Source organism: Coenobita brevimanus, chromosome 18 (genome assembly GCF_032717465.1).
Source record: "Coenobita brevimanus isolate Jiangsu-jjx chromosome 18, ASM3271746v2, whole genome shotgun sequence".
In the NCBI taxonomy this organism is placed as follows: domain Eukaryota; kingdom Metazoa; phylum Arthropoda; class Malacostraca; order Decapoda; family Coenobitidae; genus Coenobita; species Coenobita brevimanus.
In genome coordinates, this window is record NC_136971.1 from 421,656 (window position 1) to 437,787 (window position 16,132).

Sequence of the window (16,132 nt, forward strand, 5' to 3'; positions counted from 1 at the left end):
TTGAATTTGATTTTTGTGTAGACTGGCGTTTTTAGTAGGTTGCTGGCTGACCCCACCAGGGCTAGAACTGATTGGGGAGGGTGATAAGGCTGCAGTGCATGTGGACAGTAAACTGAGTGAATTTTTCTATTTGATGGTTGGATTCAAACAGGCATGTGTGACCCCATATGACAAATAGCAGGGGTGAATCAGCGGGCTGTATTCTCATCAAGTTGGAAGCCTTTCTAGCAACTCTTTCTTAATGTTTATTTGCTCATTACAGATCATTATTCTCTCCCATGTTACAAATATCAAGCATCTTCTATAACCATACAGACTGCGTAAGTAACATGTAAGGGAATACTGACCTGTCATATGCAGAAATAAAACTGGTAAAACAGGTGCTAGGGTGCCTTTTAAACCAAGATAACCCAGAGTGACTCCTCTAGCACCCAGTCTGAAGGCAAGAAACATTCAAAACACACTGTCATTGATTATGAGACTTGATTATGGTGGGTAATGCATCTCTTGAATCACTGTTACATGAGTGACATCCATGCTAGATTTTGATGATGGTACCTCAACTACCTGGCAACAGTATCATGATCAGGTCTGTAGCCAGACTTTTTGAAGGTGGGGGAGTCATTTTCTGCTGAAACTAGACTTGCACAGCAGCCAGCTGGTCAAAGGTATGCTGCATGCTTGGTATGGGGGTCTGCGTGTATACATGTGACACTGAGAAGCAGCACAAATCTTTAGAATGGAGTGACTCTTTTTGCACTCATATTAACCCATTTGCGCCCAGCGTCCTCAGTATAGAATGGACCTGGGCAATTTTAATAGTTAATAAAGGAGGGAACCCCGGGGCAGGGACCTATGAGTTTCACAACTATGAGCCAATAGGAGGAGGGTAATATGCTCTGTACCCTTCCAGCAAAATCCCTCTCACAGGAACCTTGGAAGTTAATAGGCTAAGCACTGGTAAATCTATGACTTCCTTTAACCAATTGCACCCAGCGTTCTCAGTATAAGACAGAACTGGACATTTTCAAAAGTTAATAATGGAGGAAACCACAGGGTATGGACCTGTGAGCTTCACAACCATAAGCCGAGAGGCGGAGGGCAGTAAGACTAGTACCCTTCCAGCAAAATCCCTCTCACAGGAACCCTCGGAGTTTATGGGTTAAAAATCACCATGAGAAAGAGAACCTCTAGGCAGGTGAGGGAGGGGAAGGAGGGGGGTTGACCAACCCTCTCAACCCCCCCCCCCAAGCTATGGGTCTGAAGGTTTTTAATTTTTGTTATTGTTGTAAATAAACCGTTCTTCACTCAAGCTTTACATTCACATCCTTGTGGTGGGGTAGGTGTGGCAGCAGAAGGATGTAAAATGGAACATACTGAGAAATAAGTTTATTTGCTGGCCTAAAAATTACTAAACAAAAAAACACAGCATAAACTTGAAATACAGATTTCATAACACATATCAAGTACAATTTTATTTGTGATGTGGTATAATCGGTTAATATAACAACTGATAAGAAAGACTTCTACCCGCGTTTTCTCTACATGTTGTAATTGTGGCTAAAGGCATTAGGTATTGAGATATGAAAACTTTCACCCCTCTCTTTGTATTGGCATAGAGATGTGGAGATCCCATAACTAAACACCTGTGTTGCAAGCAGCTCAGAACTCCTGCACCAAAAAAAGACAGTTCCTCCAACTTGGTTTCTTACCCTCTAGTTTATCCCCATGAAAACACAGAAAATTCCTCTGAACCTCCTCACTCCATGTCAGTACAGGTTACTAGATCAGGAAAAATATTACTGGAACATGTAAAAAATACTATTAATACTGCACAACAAATAGTAGCCAACAGTACCAGGAAAAAATAAAAATATCAGCTCACACATACTACTAACAATAATTAAAAGTATTCATTTGCAACATTCAAAGTACAGGTAAATAAAAAATCAATGTGGTAATGTATTAACAAAAATTATGCAAAACCTATGTCAGTGTAGCATTCAACTAAACATCAATAAACAATATCTAACAAAACCGACAACCACGATAGGGTAAAATTTACAGTCTACCATCCCATGATCACTGACTATCCTCATATATGAGTCACAGTATTTTAAAATCCTCTAAAAGCACAACAGGACAAGTTGGAATGTTTGTGACATCTGAGAATAGTAGAACACTTAATGAGATGCATGTATACATATATCTTGATAATTTTGCTCAACCCGTCTGCCTGGACTGGTGGACCTATCAACTGCAGGTAAGCAACTACCGCTATGGGGCTGTCCCATAGGTTCCTTACACTGCTGATATTGTGCCTTTGTCTTAGTATGGCATGCACTGTGTAGTGCTCCATTATGTGGCTTCTATATGGACCTATTCTAGAGGCAAAACAAGCATCACAAGTTATTCAACTCAACCCAAATCTAAGCTGGTATCTGTGAAAGACTGCACTCTAATATATTTTCAGTGTAATGTACAGTGAACCATTGGTTATAGCTCCTTTTGTTTTCACTGAAGGGTGAAAATCTGCACTCCTGTCATTAATCACACATTTTTTTAGATAAAAAACACCATTATCGTGCACCTGAGCTGGTCTCAGACCACAATGATGTGCAGTATCTGTGGTTTCTGATGATTCTGAGGGATTCAAAGATGATAAAAATACTTGAGGAGTTAATTCCATGTGGTGGAGACCACTAACTTGCTACCTCCTAGCCTCAAAACCCTTTTTCTTAAGCCCAACTCAAGCTTCTCTGTGTTATGTGGTTTCTTCCTTATTGTGCCCTTTTCATCACTTTCTATTAACCTAACCATGTTTATGTGTGTTTCTGGTACTTACCATAACAGAATGTTGGTATTTAGTGAGTATAAATTGTTGTAAAAGGTAAAATTTGGGTTTGTGAATGGGGTACCCACTACCATCCATCCATTCACACCAATTAGGGTAAATCCCACAGGATCTGTGCTTTTGTGATCATGCAATTCTGTCATCACACGCTAGGCCTGGTACTAATTATGCATGATAACTATCGGATCACAGTACTGTACTGCAATGAAATGCAGTGTTAGTGTGGTGTATCAGATGCACAACATTGACTTTGTCACATTTAATCAAGGGAGCTCAACAATGGCTCTCTTTAATGTAATTTTTCCTGGAAAACATTTTTTTTTTTTTTTCCAGGCTTCCAGCCTTCAGTTCTAATAAAAAAGTTAAATGGAAAATACACTATAACACTAGATTCTTTCTAGTAATGCTCATAAATCTTTTAATAGGGGGAAAAGAAAAGCCAGCACTCCTGAATTATCTAAAACATCTACTCTAATGAACTTGGCTACATTACTAGCCTCACTACACCAGTTACAAAACTTCAGACCTAGATATATCTATACTCCTGAATTATCTAAAAGAACTACTGTATTGAACCTGGCTACACTACTAGCCTCACTATGCCAGTTACAAAATTTCAGATGTAGATTATGCCACTCAGGGATGAGCGAGGCTGGTCACTCTCATCCTAAATGTAAGGACCACCTTGCCTAGCCCCAGGCTCCTACACTCCTCATGGAGCAACACAGGACTGGATGGTAATGAGTGATGATGATGATACAGTATGAAGATTAAAATCATCATCCTTCACAACTATACACAGATATATACTGTATATATATATATATACCCAGTATATAAATATATATAAGCTTTCCCCCTCCACAGGCAATAGGTTGCATACCTTTCAAACAGATCTCATGTATATATATATATATATATATCTCCAAGGGGTGGTTGGGGTTTGCTGCTTACATAACGGTGCTCAGGGTGAGTGAGGCTGGTCACTCTCATCTAAAATGTCAGGACCAACTTGCCTAGCCCTGGACTCCTACACTCCTCATGGGGCAATGTAGGATTGGATGGATGGATATACATCTATCTATCTATCTATCTACTGCCAGATGCCATAATCCCGTAAGGGGTGGCCATTTGACTTTTGAGTTATTTGTTTTACGGGGAGGGGCACTAACCCTCCATCAACTCATTTGTTGACACATAGGGAGCATGTATGGTTTGGTTATATGGTTACCACCCAGCATTGTAAATGGTTTCTTGGCTTACAGGAAACCATTTGACTTGTCACTCAATGTAAAGCCACCTGTAAAGGAAAGAAAAGCAATAAGAAGTGACAGGAAAGATGGGAGAAATAGGAAGAAAGGAGGGCAAGCACAGAAAAAGAATGATAAAGGCTAAGGAAGAAGTAGGCAGCACTACATCAAGTGTGTGGATAATGGTCACCACCACCTATCACATACATATATATACATCCATCCATCATACAGTCTTATTTGCCCCAAGAGAAGCCCAGGGCTAAGCAAGTTTGTCCTGATATTTAAGATGAGTGACCAGCCTCACTCATCCCCTAAGTGGCATTACATGAGCAACAAACTCCAACCACCCCTTCGATATAAATCTACACAGGCTCAATCCAATTGGAACCCCTTAATTACCTATTAAACCATCAGGTGCCATAATTTGGTTATATGATTACCACCCAGTGTAGTAAATGGTTTCCTGGTGTACAGGAAACCATTTGGCTTGTCACTGTGTAGAGTCACTCACAGGCATATATATATGTGTGTGTGTGTGTGTGTGTGTGTGTGTGTGTGTGTGTAATACATAAACTTACTATCTCTATCACATGGGATTTCATTCTTTTGCAAATTGCTGTATAGTGATTACAATTAAAAATATAAACATACTCATGTCCTATGCTAATAGACATTTTTGGAATTAGAGTGACATGCATATATCCCTCTACCTCTACATAATAAGGAATCCTACAATCTTAAATTGAGGGAATGTATTCTGTACATACATCCTATAACATAAGTAAATTGGTTGTCACTGATTAATGCAAAACATGTGTCCCAAATAGAATGCACTTAATCTCATGTGCCGTGATATAGCACTATTGGAACTTATGTCATGAGAAACCAGTAAACACTATATGCTGAGGCAAAAAGTAGAAAAAGTTAAAAGCCTAAAAATATGAACATGAAAACTGATAAAATATACAATATTAAACCAGAACAAATTTACCAACAATACCACTAACTATGGACGGCCCCAGAAAACTGCATTAGGTAACAGTGGCTTGCCTTACCAAATTAAAATACATGTCCATCATATTAACGGCAGAATCAGCATTCCAGCATAATTACCATAATGCAAAGCCAAAACAAATGCTGCTAAGATTATGCTGCCTTACAATATAAACAGTTTTATAGCCTCTCCAGTACAAGGATCTACTGTAATTATTCTATTCCTGTTTTCTCTGTAGGCTACAGTTTTATTTAGTCTGAAAGAGACTTTTATAACTGGAGGGGTTGCACATGGCCTTCATTAAGCACTCCAACTGGCAAGGGTCATTCTCAATTGAATATTGTCTGGAAACAGCAAGCAACAAAATACAAAAACAGATTACTACAGTAAAGGATTGTGTAGCACTGCTTAATGTGAAAAATACAAATAAATAGAGGTCATGTTACAGGGGCGGATCCAGGAATACTTCCAGGGTGATGCCCTGCACCATGTCATGATAAAAATGTACATATGGGCAATAAAAGCAAAATACTGTATGCGGTGTATAATCATCATCATCATCCAATCATTTGTTGCCCCATGAGAAACGTGGGAGCCAGGATGAGGGAAGTTGGTCTTGACATTTTAGATGAAAGTGACCAGCATCACTCATCCCTGAGCGGCATTACATGAGCAATAAACCCCAAACACGTCTTGGATATAATCCTGCCCAAGCTCAGTCTGAATGGAGCACCTTAATTATCCACTAAACCATCAGGTGCCATAATCTGGATATATGATCACCACCCAGCATTGTAAATGGTTTCCTGGTGTACAGGAAACCGCTTGGCTTGGTCATTTGGAAGTGTATAGAGACAAGCCAGCATACGTTTTATACACCTTATTTCTCCTTTGCACTTACAGATATTATAAGCATCAATACATTGCTATCAGTATGATTATTGCAGAGAAATTAGTTATTTTTTGTGAAATAAGCAGCACCCTGATGCACTGTGACAATGCAAATAAACAGTAAAAAAAAAAATGTGTTGCATAGCCGTATCCAAAAATAACAAAGTGAGAGAGTAACTCAGTTGGTGTCTAAAGGTTCTGATTGGCTGTGGCAAGCGGCATTACAGAAGTGAACCTGTATCATTCTCACGGATCAGATTCTAGTGACTAACCCCCTTTTTGTCCTAACTTGGCCTAAAATTGACATTTCTATATCTAAAATGCTGAGCTGCAACAGAAGATTAACACTAGAATATGGTGCCAGTCACGAAGTAGTGTTATGTAAAGGATATAGGGCTTTACCACTGTCTTTTTCGATCATTAAGTTACGTGAAATAAGCAGCACAAGGACGAAAATAAAGGCCAAATTAGAGTAAGCAGAGTATTGTTCCTGGCTGAGTTACTTGGAATTTATGTTTAGTGTAATGATTCTGTTTACTTATCTCCATTTCATTCCATCTCAGAGATGGAGATCTATCTATCTGTCTATATACACTATAGTCAGATGCCATAATCCAGTTAAGGGATGGCTATTTGACTTGGAGTTACTTGTTTTCTGGGGAGGGGCACTAACCCTCTGCCAACCTACTTGTTGACACGTAGGGAACACATAAGGGTTGGTTCTGTGGTTACAAGTAAACAAAATGATGAAGAGCTGGAGTGGAGAGGTATATGAGAGAGGGAGTGTAAGCTGGGGGGAGGGCATTGAAATGGTGAGGGACAGGGCGACATGGAGATGATTTGTTTGTGGCCACCCCTTACAGGATTAAGGCACCTGGGTTTATATAGACAGATGGTTTACTTATCTCTTTGTAGTTTAAATAATCACCAATACATGGGATCAGTTTGCTTACTAATTTTATTTCAATTTTGTAAGTCTCCACCCCCTCTCTCTCTATCAAAACACAATTCTTAAGCCTATGAAATTTACTTCCTCAACCACATGGGTGCTGCCCAAGCAACCAGGGAAACACCCCTGGATCCACCCATGTGTCATTGTAACAGCATATCATTCACTACCTCTGAGTACTTATCTAATTACTTACCAGTACTTAAAAAAAAAAAAAAAAAAAAAAAAAAAAAAAAAAAAAAAAATTGGATTTTGCTTAGTATGCATTGGTGAAGTTAGTTATGATATCTTGATTAAATGCATTTTACAGAACTTGGGCCGAGTAGAAATACTCTATTACTGTACTTCTACCACATACAGAAGGTTAAGATATTGCATTTTTTTTTGTGTGTGTGAATATCTGATTTTAATTCATGTATACTTTTCAAAAGCCAGGTTTTTCATCCAATGCACTAGAGTTGGTTGGATGTATCATGTATATAGGAGCATGACAAAAGTTTGGCACCTCTTTTTTTATCACCAATAAATTAACTTCACCTGGCAGGTAATGTGAAATGCATCATTTGGCATATTGTTAATTGTTCTCCCACTATCATGGATTCTCTTTCCTAGCTTTCTTGACCCTACCTCACCCCATATTTAAGTGGGAAAGTGGTCAGGATGAAGATGATGTACACATAAGCTTGAAAATTAATACATGGAGCAGGGAATCATCTATAAACAATCATCAGCTTTAGGCAGGATCAAGTACAGTAGAAAGTGCTATCCAAAACTTCCCAGATTGGGAACGCAACTCCTAAACGGGTTGTAGTAGCATGATGTGCCTTTAGGAGACAATACTTATATGCACAGTGAGTCAGTGTGCCAAGCAACATTGAGCTAGGCAGATATGGGGATTAGTGATGTTCGTTTGTTTGCCGTTGTGCACGTGTCGTCTGGTGATTTTCAAGATGGATATAAAAAAAGGAACAGCGAACTTGCACCAAGTTCTGTGAATCTCAGGAAAAATGCAACAGTGACCCTGGCAATGATTCAGCAAGTGTTTGGTGCACCATCTCTTGGTCAGACAACCTCACCAAGGCCAAAAAAGGCCAGACAGGTGAAAAGCAGTCAAGAGCATGCTGACTGTTGTCTTTGACATCATAAGGATTGTGCACAAAGAATTAATCCCAGATGGCCAAAATGTCAATTCCAACTTCTACTGTGATGTTTAGCGGGGACTGTGTGAAGATGCGGGAAAGTGACACCCCGACCTTTGGTGAGAAAACAACTGGCTGCTTCACCATGACAACGCCCCAGCTCACAGTGCGCTCAACACCCAGCAGTTTTTGGCCAAGAACAACATGGCTATCACTCCCCACCCTCCTTACTTGCCGGATTTGGCCCCTTGTGACTTTTTTCTGTTCCCCCAAATGAAGGACAAGCTGAGAGGGCGTTGTTTTGATACCAATGAGGACATCCAGAAGGAACAGCTGGCATTGCTCAACACTTATCAAAAGGGATTTCCAGGGAGCGTTCCAACAATGGAGGAAGCACTAGGACCAGTGTATCTATGTGCATGAGAACTACTTCAAGGGTGATGGCAGCCAACAGGAGCTATGGTGAGTTTTCAGTTTTATATAGCATTAGTCCAGAAAATTTTGGATAGCACCTCGTACGCTAACTGTATTTTGGTTTTAGTTCTCCATTTCTGAAAATGACAATACTGTACTATAATTAGAAATAGCAGTTCACATATAACATTTATTTAAAAAGTTTTTAACCCATCATGTCCGGGGGTTGTTTTCACCGCCCAAACCACCAGCAGGTGTTTTTCTTAAAAATCACCATTATTTACACCATAATTTCTCAGCTAAACCTACAGTATAATATAAAATTATAGTATAAGATGATATTATAAAATGATGCAATAATCAAAATAGTAATACTATCTATCTATCTATTGCCAGACACCATAATCCCGTAAGGGGTGGCCATTTGACTTTGAGTTATTTGTTTTACTGGGAGGGGCACTAACCCTCCACCAACCCACTTGTTGACACGTAGGGAGCACGTATGGTTTGGTTATATAATACAATAACAATAATACTACAAAACACTAGATCAATGTATACATGTCCCCTGGTCGTCATGTGTACATGCCACCTGGACGGGAGGGGTTAAATACAGGCAGACCCCAAGATACAATACCCCTAGATGCGATACCCCGGCATAGCGATGGGGGAAGAAATACCACCCTACCCCACTGAACAATGGCCGAACTCCGGTATAACTATGGATTTTTTTTTTTTTAAACTAATTTTGATGATAATTTAGACTTAAATTTTGTGTTTAGGTTGATTTATAAACTGTTATTAGACTTTGATTAATGTGTTTTAGTCATAGGTGGAGTGAACATTGTCATTTTGGGGGCACAGTTTACTAAGTGATTTTTTCCAGACATTTTTGATGAATTTCAGATTTTGTTTTTGGGTTTAGGTGAGTTACAAACTGATTTTAGGCTTAGTTTAACTTGTTTTAAACTACTGTGGGTTTAGGTTAGCTAGAAATTTGTTTTTGGACTTATTTGGGTAGGTTTAGGACTTGGCTTGGGAGGAAACTCAAGGCTCAAAAAAGCATCCCTATACTTTACATGTTTAATCTACTCCAAGATACGAAACCCCACCTAGCGATAGGTTCTTAACCAATTGGATCATTAAACCATGGTATGCCTGTATATGGTATGTAATATTCACTAAAAACTTATGATTTCCTAATTAATGTATGGTGTTTTGACAAAATTAAACCAGTATCTTGTCAAAAATAATGGGCAGGCATCAGGTACTGAGGTAAGCTCATGCTGGAATGCAGTGTGGTCATGTCATAAAATGCACGGTGTGACAATGAGACGGAAGCAGGAGCCAAGAAGTGATGGGTTTATTGTTCACACATTTCCACTCAGGGGCAAGTGAGGCTAGTCAACTAGACCCTGGCTCCTGTGCTCCTGATGGGGCCAAAAGGGACTGGATGATGAGGGATGGAAGATTTTTAACAAATATGTGTAGAGTACTTTGTTTCATCCTACTGTACAGTATATATTTTTTTAACAATATTTTATTTCATCAGACCACTACAGTAATATCAAAATGCCTGCTTGTAATGATATATGGATGATTATACAGCACTGTACCATAATTTTGATGGAAAGATATACAAGTACCATACTTACCAGTAAAACGCCTTTGTCGGTGAGGTACAAGCAAGGCCATGTAAATCCAAAAGCACTGAAATATTGCCTTCCACCCCGAGGATGCCAAGAGTATATTAATGGCTATCTACCTACCAAGTTTCATGCCTCTACACCAACTGTCTGGCCTGTGGCCCTCTTTTGAATATTTCTGACACGCTGCACTTGGCGCGTTGCACGTGCACCGCCGGGGTGTGATGAAACCTGTCAAGATGTTAACTCTTCATACGGTGCAAATCACGCAGTAATCGGCCCTGTGGTTGCTGATATATAAGCTTCACAAAAGCATTAGTTGAGCTGGGCTGGGCTGCTCATATGCAAGAAAATGCCACTACTTGACGAGAGGTTCACGAGGGTAATGACATCAGTGTACAACAATTTGAATTAGTTGGAAATGCAACCCTGATACTGCCATAAGATCTATGGAAGCATTAGTTTTCACAAGGCAGTCTAATGCTCCATGTGAGACATCTCCTCATCATCTCAGGTTGTTACCTCCAAGCCATTTTGAAGTGTCTGGAAGGCTGGATGATAGTGCTCGTTTAAAATATAAGCTAAAGATGTTAACTCTTCATACAGGCAAGTTCAGTGGTTCCTATCTGTATCTTGGGGGTATGGTATATTTTTTGTCAAAACTATGAGAGTTTCCCAACAGAAGCTGCCTCTTAACACTGGTTCACACAATGATATTGTCTCGTGATGATTATCTATTAAAGATGGTTCAATCTGTGTTAAATAAGCAGCAGGACTTATCTTTGCTCCTCCTCTGAGAACTCCCTCACATCATTTCTGCGTTGCATTGACTGCTAGTTAATGTCAGAACAGAGTCTTTTATCAGTTTCATCTTAAGCCAGTTTTATTCAATATGAAAGTGAACATGCTAAAGTATGAGAATATGCCTGACATCAGGTTAGTCAGTCATTTATACAAACCAAGCTGTTGAATATTTTAGAATGCAGCTAAATACCTCATTCTTTATGAGTGACTACAGTCTTCAAAGAGGTGCTAGGATGGATGATTACTAGGCATGGTGTAGCTGTTGCCACTTAAACATAGGGATAAGGAAAATACAGAGTGCAGAGTATGGACCCAGTTTGCTTCATTTTGCTGCGTCTGACTTCTTTAGTAATGGACGCCTACTCTACACTTTGTGTCTTCCTCAGTGAAGTTGTCACAGCCTGCACTGGATTCACCATATGCAGAAGTTTGCTTTATAGATGCAAATGTGTCTTGAATGCTTGTAACTTCTTTTGGAAGAACTAGCAATTCTCAGAAATAAAAGACCAGATTACTATTTTTAACAGTATTTATAGTAGTATTCATGAACTAAGTGCAAATTTAACTAATCAGTGACATTCCACATTGCCTTCTAAGTGAATGACATACGGAAGTGAGGCCCAAATTTGAATGTTCCACGATTAACTTTAGCTGGAGCAGTCTGCTGATTATGTAATTCAGTAACATAAATGCCATGTATAAACCCTTCCCATCCTCACCCTACCACCATTCCCAATTCTCTCTCCCCCATCACTATGAAATGAGAAAGAAAAAGAGGAAAGAGGGAAAGTAGGGCTTATATGGCAGTGTTATTTCCACCATCTAGTCTCTCTTTCTCTCCCTTCCTCATTGTCTGATGCTCTGTCTGTTGTCCAGGCTAAATGAACAAAACTATTTGTCTAATATGTGATATATCCAAACTCTGACACATACTCCTTCATATTTTACAGCAAATATTGTCTGTAAAGGTTACTGAAAGATTTTAAACTTTCATTTTAGTGCCCCTCAAAATCCAAATCTACAAACATTTCCTTGGCCATGCCATAGTAAATAACTGCCAAAAATTGGCAGCCCCTATTTGAAAATATGCTATTTTACTTCATCATACTAAACTGTTGGCAAAGAAAATAAACACTACCAGTACGTATTTTCACAGCTAGGATGAATCCTGTTACTTTATTCCATCCATGCATACATCATCCATCATGACCGTAGGGGCCTGGGGCTGGGATATAAGTTGTTACATTTAAAAAAAAAAATATATATATATATATATATATATTCATCCCTGATCAGCACTGTGTAACAAATCCCTATGACCATTTGGACTTGAAATCATCATGAACCAATCAGGCTGGAGTGCCTCACCCACTAGTGTCACTGTCTATCTGTTAGCTACAGGAATATGGCCACCTAACGCAATATGACTGAACCATCATAGTACTTACCTCATATTAAGTATACTCTCATACTTCAGCACGTTCACTTTCATACCAAGTAAAATTGGCTTAAGCCAAAAGTGATGAAAGTGGTGCTGTTTGCACACCAAAGGAAAGGTGGAAAACCTTAATGCTGAAGTTTACAGGTTAATTAACAATTTTCTATTTGTGCTTAAACTTAAGTAATGTAAGATTTGAGTAAATAACATTTTGTAGTACTATCAGTATACTGAAAGTTACAATTACTGCTGCCAACATACTTTAAATAAGAATAAATGAAAGACAAGTAACCTGGATTGTACACATCAACAATTCTGCTTGTTACATACCCCTCTATAAACAATAGGTATAATAATGAAAGATATAATATCAGTATCAAAATCAGCCCAGTACCACCAATTCATTACTGCTCTCCCACAGCATCTTCTGATAATACAACATCCCCTTCTGCAGAAGCTGATAAAATCTTATTTTCTGCAGATCCATTATCTATTATCTCTGCTTTTTCTGAGTTGTCCTCTTGGGTAACTGCATTATTCTCAACATGTGACACCACAGGCTTCACTGGAGGTGATGGAGCTTCACATACTGATGAGCCAACTGCAACACTTCCAGCACCAACTGTGTCTTCTGTATCATGATTGGAGTCCAGGCTATGTGGCTCAGTGTGATCACCATCACTGGCTGGCTCATCTAAGCCAGAGTCATGGGGACTGTGGGAACGAGGGAGAGTGCTGGGAGGTGAGCTAACAGAGCTAGGTGGATTATTGAGGCTTTCCTCCCCACATTCAGGCTGGCTGGAAGCAGTATCCTCACGTGGTGACTCACCTCCATTTACACGTTTGTCAAACTGAGTCATGAAGTCTGGGTCAACCTCACGAAGGTGCTGCAACAGGCGCTCTCGTTCTCCTTCTGCCCATGATGCAAACCAGTCATGGAACAACTTCACCTGTATGCAAATAGGGCACTGTGCTGCACTGAGTCTGGACTTCAGGAAAAAATTTTGTAAGTCCCCTTTGTGTCCAGTCAAACAAGCAGGGCAGTCCAATCATAAATGGGTAAGCTTGATGTAAAAATTAACAGATGACTAAGCTGTACTACTGCATTTTTGTTGGCCAAAATTTTACAGAAATTAAGTGCATACAATACCATATGAGGTTTGCAGCTTGGTAAGAGTTAATAGCATTCAGCATTTCCCATCTACTCCATATATTTTTACAACTGCTCCGTCCGTCTATCTACTCTTATACATTTTCCCCCGATCCATGAAGGCAGCATTCAGCTACTTTCCCTTCTCTAAATATTGATACTTTTTCACTAAGTTAAATATCATGAGTGGTGGTAGGTGGGAGTGCTCACCATCCACTCACTTAATGTAGTGCTCTCTCGGGTGTCTGCCCTTTCCTCTCCTCCATCCTTCTTTCCTTCCACCCTCTTCTGTCCTTCTTTCCTTCATTCTTTGCTTGTCCTTCTGCCTATGGGTGATTCTACACTGAGTGACAAGCCAATGGTTTCCTGTACACCAGGAAACCATATACTATGCTGAGTGATAACCATATAACCAAATTTTGGCACCTGGTGGTTTAGTGGGTAATTATGGCGCTCCAATCAGATTGAGCCAGTGAAGGTTTATATCCAAAGGATGGTTGGGGTTTATTGCTCACGTAATGCCACTCAGGAATGAGTAAGGCTGGTCACTCTCATCTTAAATGTCAGGACCAACTTGCCTAGCCCCGGGCTTCTACACTCCTCATGGGGCAAAGTAGGATTGGATGATGGATGGATGGATATACATCATGAGATGAATCTATGATATGAACATCCCTTCTCCTTCCAAAAGCCTTCCTGTTCCTGACTACCTACTTTACTTGATGGTATACCTGCAGCATGAGCAGATAAGTGTCATAAAAAAAAAAAAAAGTGAAAAGCAGGTGAATGCAGATAAAACTAGTCCTGTACATTTATAGTGCTCACTAGCTTACTACATACATTTTAGGTGTTATCATACTCAGATGTAGGGAGGTTCTGCAACCATCTTGTTATCTTGTTACCTTAATGTTATTTGCCATATCAGTACCATACATCATCACTCACCCTCTCCACAGTTAATACTATCAGCAGCAGCTGATCATGACAAACTATGAAGGTTTAAAACAGCACATATGGTACTTTGAACTGTAAAATCTGCAACCAGTTGATCACCATACTAAGTTAACCTGGGAAGTTATTTACCACAACAGACCAGACCAGTACTCACTCAACACCAGTACTGTATAAATAAATGCAGTGGGTGGTGTGAGTCATGGCACTGACAGTGGTGATGGTTATACTGTATATATAAACTCAGCAAAGAAATACAGCTGAAGTTACCTTTATTAATCTATCGAAATAACTGAAATACTCTGGTTAATATTTCAAATTATTTTTCACTGGTATTTTACAATGCTATTATATTAACAAGCTGCCTTTCCACTGACAATATACCTCAAACACAGAGCATCTTGGCACCTGCTCTACCACCACAACCTAGGATGTTAAGAGTTGTTTACAGATGCCTACACCCTATGTTAATCTTTATCATAAACACCTTTATGTTTTGAAAGTTGCTATAGTAATAATACAAAGCAAATTAATAATATAAATGAACACGGAAATTGTTTTGTGGGGAAAATATTAAGTTTACAGGTACTCCAGCCTAACCGCATATGCAGACACCTGTCTTTTTGGCCTTAGTACCCTCAAACAGCATATGCGGACAGCCGTCTTTTACGGGTTAATCCAGTGGTGTCAAAGTTTAGTAAAAATATTGTAGCCGTCACATGACTTTTTTCCAGCTCTGACATACATTCGCACCTTAATGGCTTACTGTACTGTGACCAATACCACAATACCACATCTTCAGGCATTCCTGCATCTCCTATGTTCAGTTTTCCATTCTGTCAAGGCCTTCAGAGCACTGGCCACTTTTACTCCTTGGGCAATTTTACTTTCTACTTCTACCTAATATCAGCCTACTGTAAATGTATCAATCTTTTCAGATCATTCACCATCTATATGCACTCTGCAGTTCATTCTGCCTGTTCGCTATCCTATACAATATTGTACTGCATGCTAAAATTTACTGACACAATATGATTTACCAAAAAAATTAAGGTATTCTTACCTGGCAGTCAAAAAGAGATGGTCTCCTTCCTTGCAAGCTCAAAGAGTCAATACCACCAAGGAGTCCATTGATGTGATCTTTAGGCTGGAAGGCTTGCACTAGTATCGGCAAAAAATCTTCTCGTTGCATTTCAGACCACGAGTTGAACCACTGACCAAGAAAGTTTACTTGGTCCAAGGTGGTGTGTTGCTGTGGCATGTTGAAGAATTAACTGTTTTAAGGTAAACTCACTCCTGGCTACTGAGGCTACAAAGTACTTTTGGTTTATGCTTATATTATTTGAGAGGCTGCTTGCGCGATATTAATCCTGTTAACTTTCTTAAAAAACTTCAATTATCTCCGTAAATGTCTTAAATACTGTCATCTCAAGTTACAGCTCTCTTAAAAAATGCCTGAAGCTGTTAATTTTGTTTTATTTTAACGCAGAACTGCATACAATCAGAGAAATCCAATCACACAGTTTATCACTTAGATTTTCTGAATGATTATGTAATGAAATTTTTCCACAAATGCAGGATCCTTGAGGTGAAGATTAAAGAGAAGCTTGTTGCGATGATGACAGGTCCAGGTGTCAAACCAGCTTGAG

General features: G+C 39.4%; 1 protein-coding gene across 1 annotated transcript; it reads right to left on the reverse strand.

Moving 5' to 3' along the window:
• Positions 1-12,786: 12,786 nt before the first annotated feature.
• On the reverse strand, positions 12,787-15,744 carry LOC145391343 (uncharacterized). The gene is made up of 2 exons (XM_080265942.1): positions 15,547-15,744; positions 12,787-13,332 (listed from the first exon to the last, which is right to left on the reverse strand). The coding sequence occupies exons 1-2, from the start codon at positions 15,742-15,744 to the stop codon at positions 12,787-12,789; spliced, it is 744 nt and encodes a 247-aa protein (XP_080122068.1).
• Between the last annotated feature and the right edge of the window lie 388 nt (positions 15,745-16,132).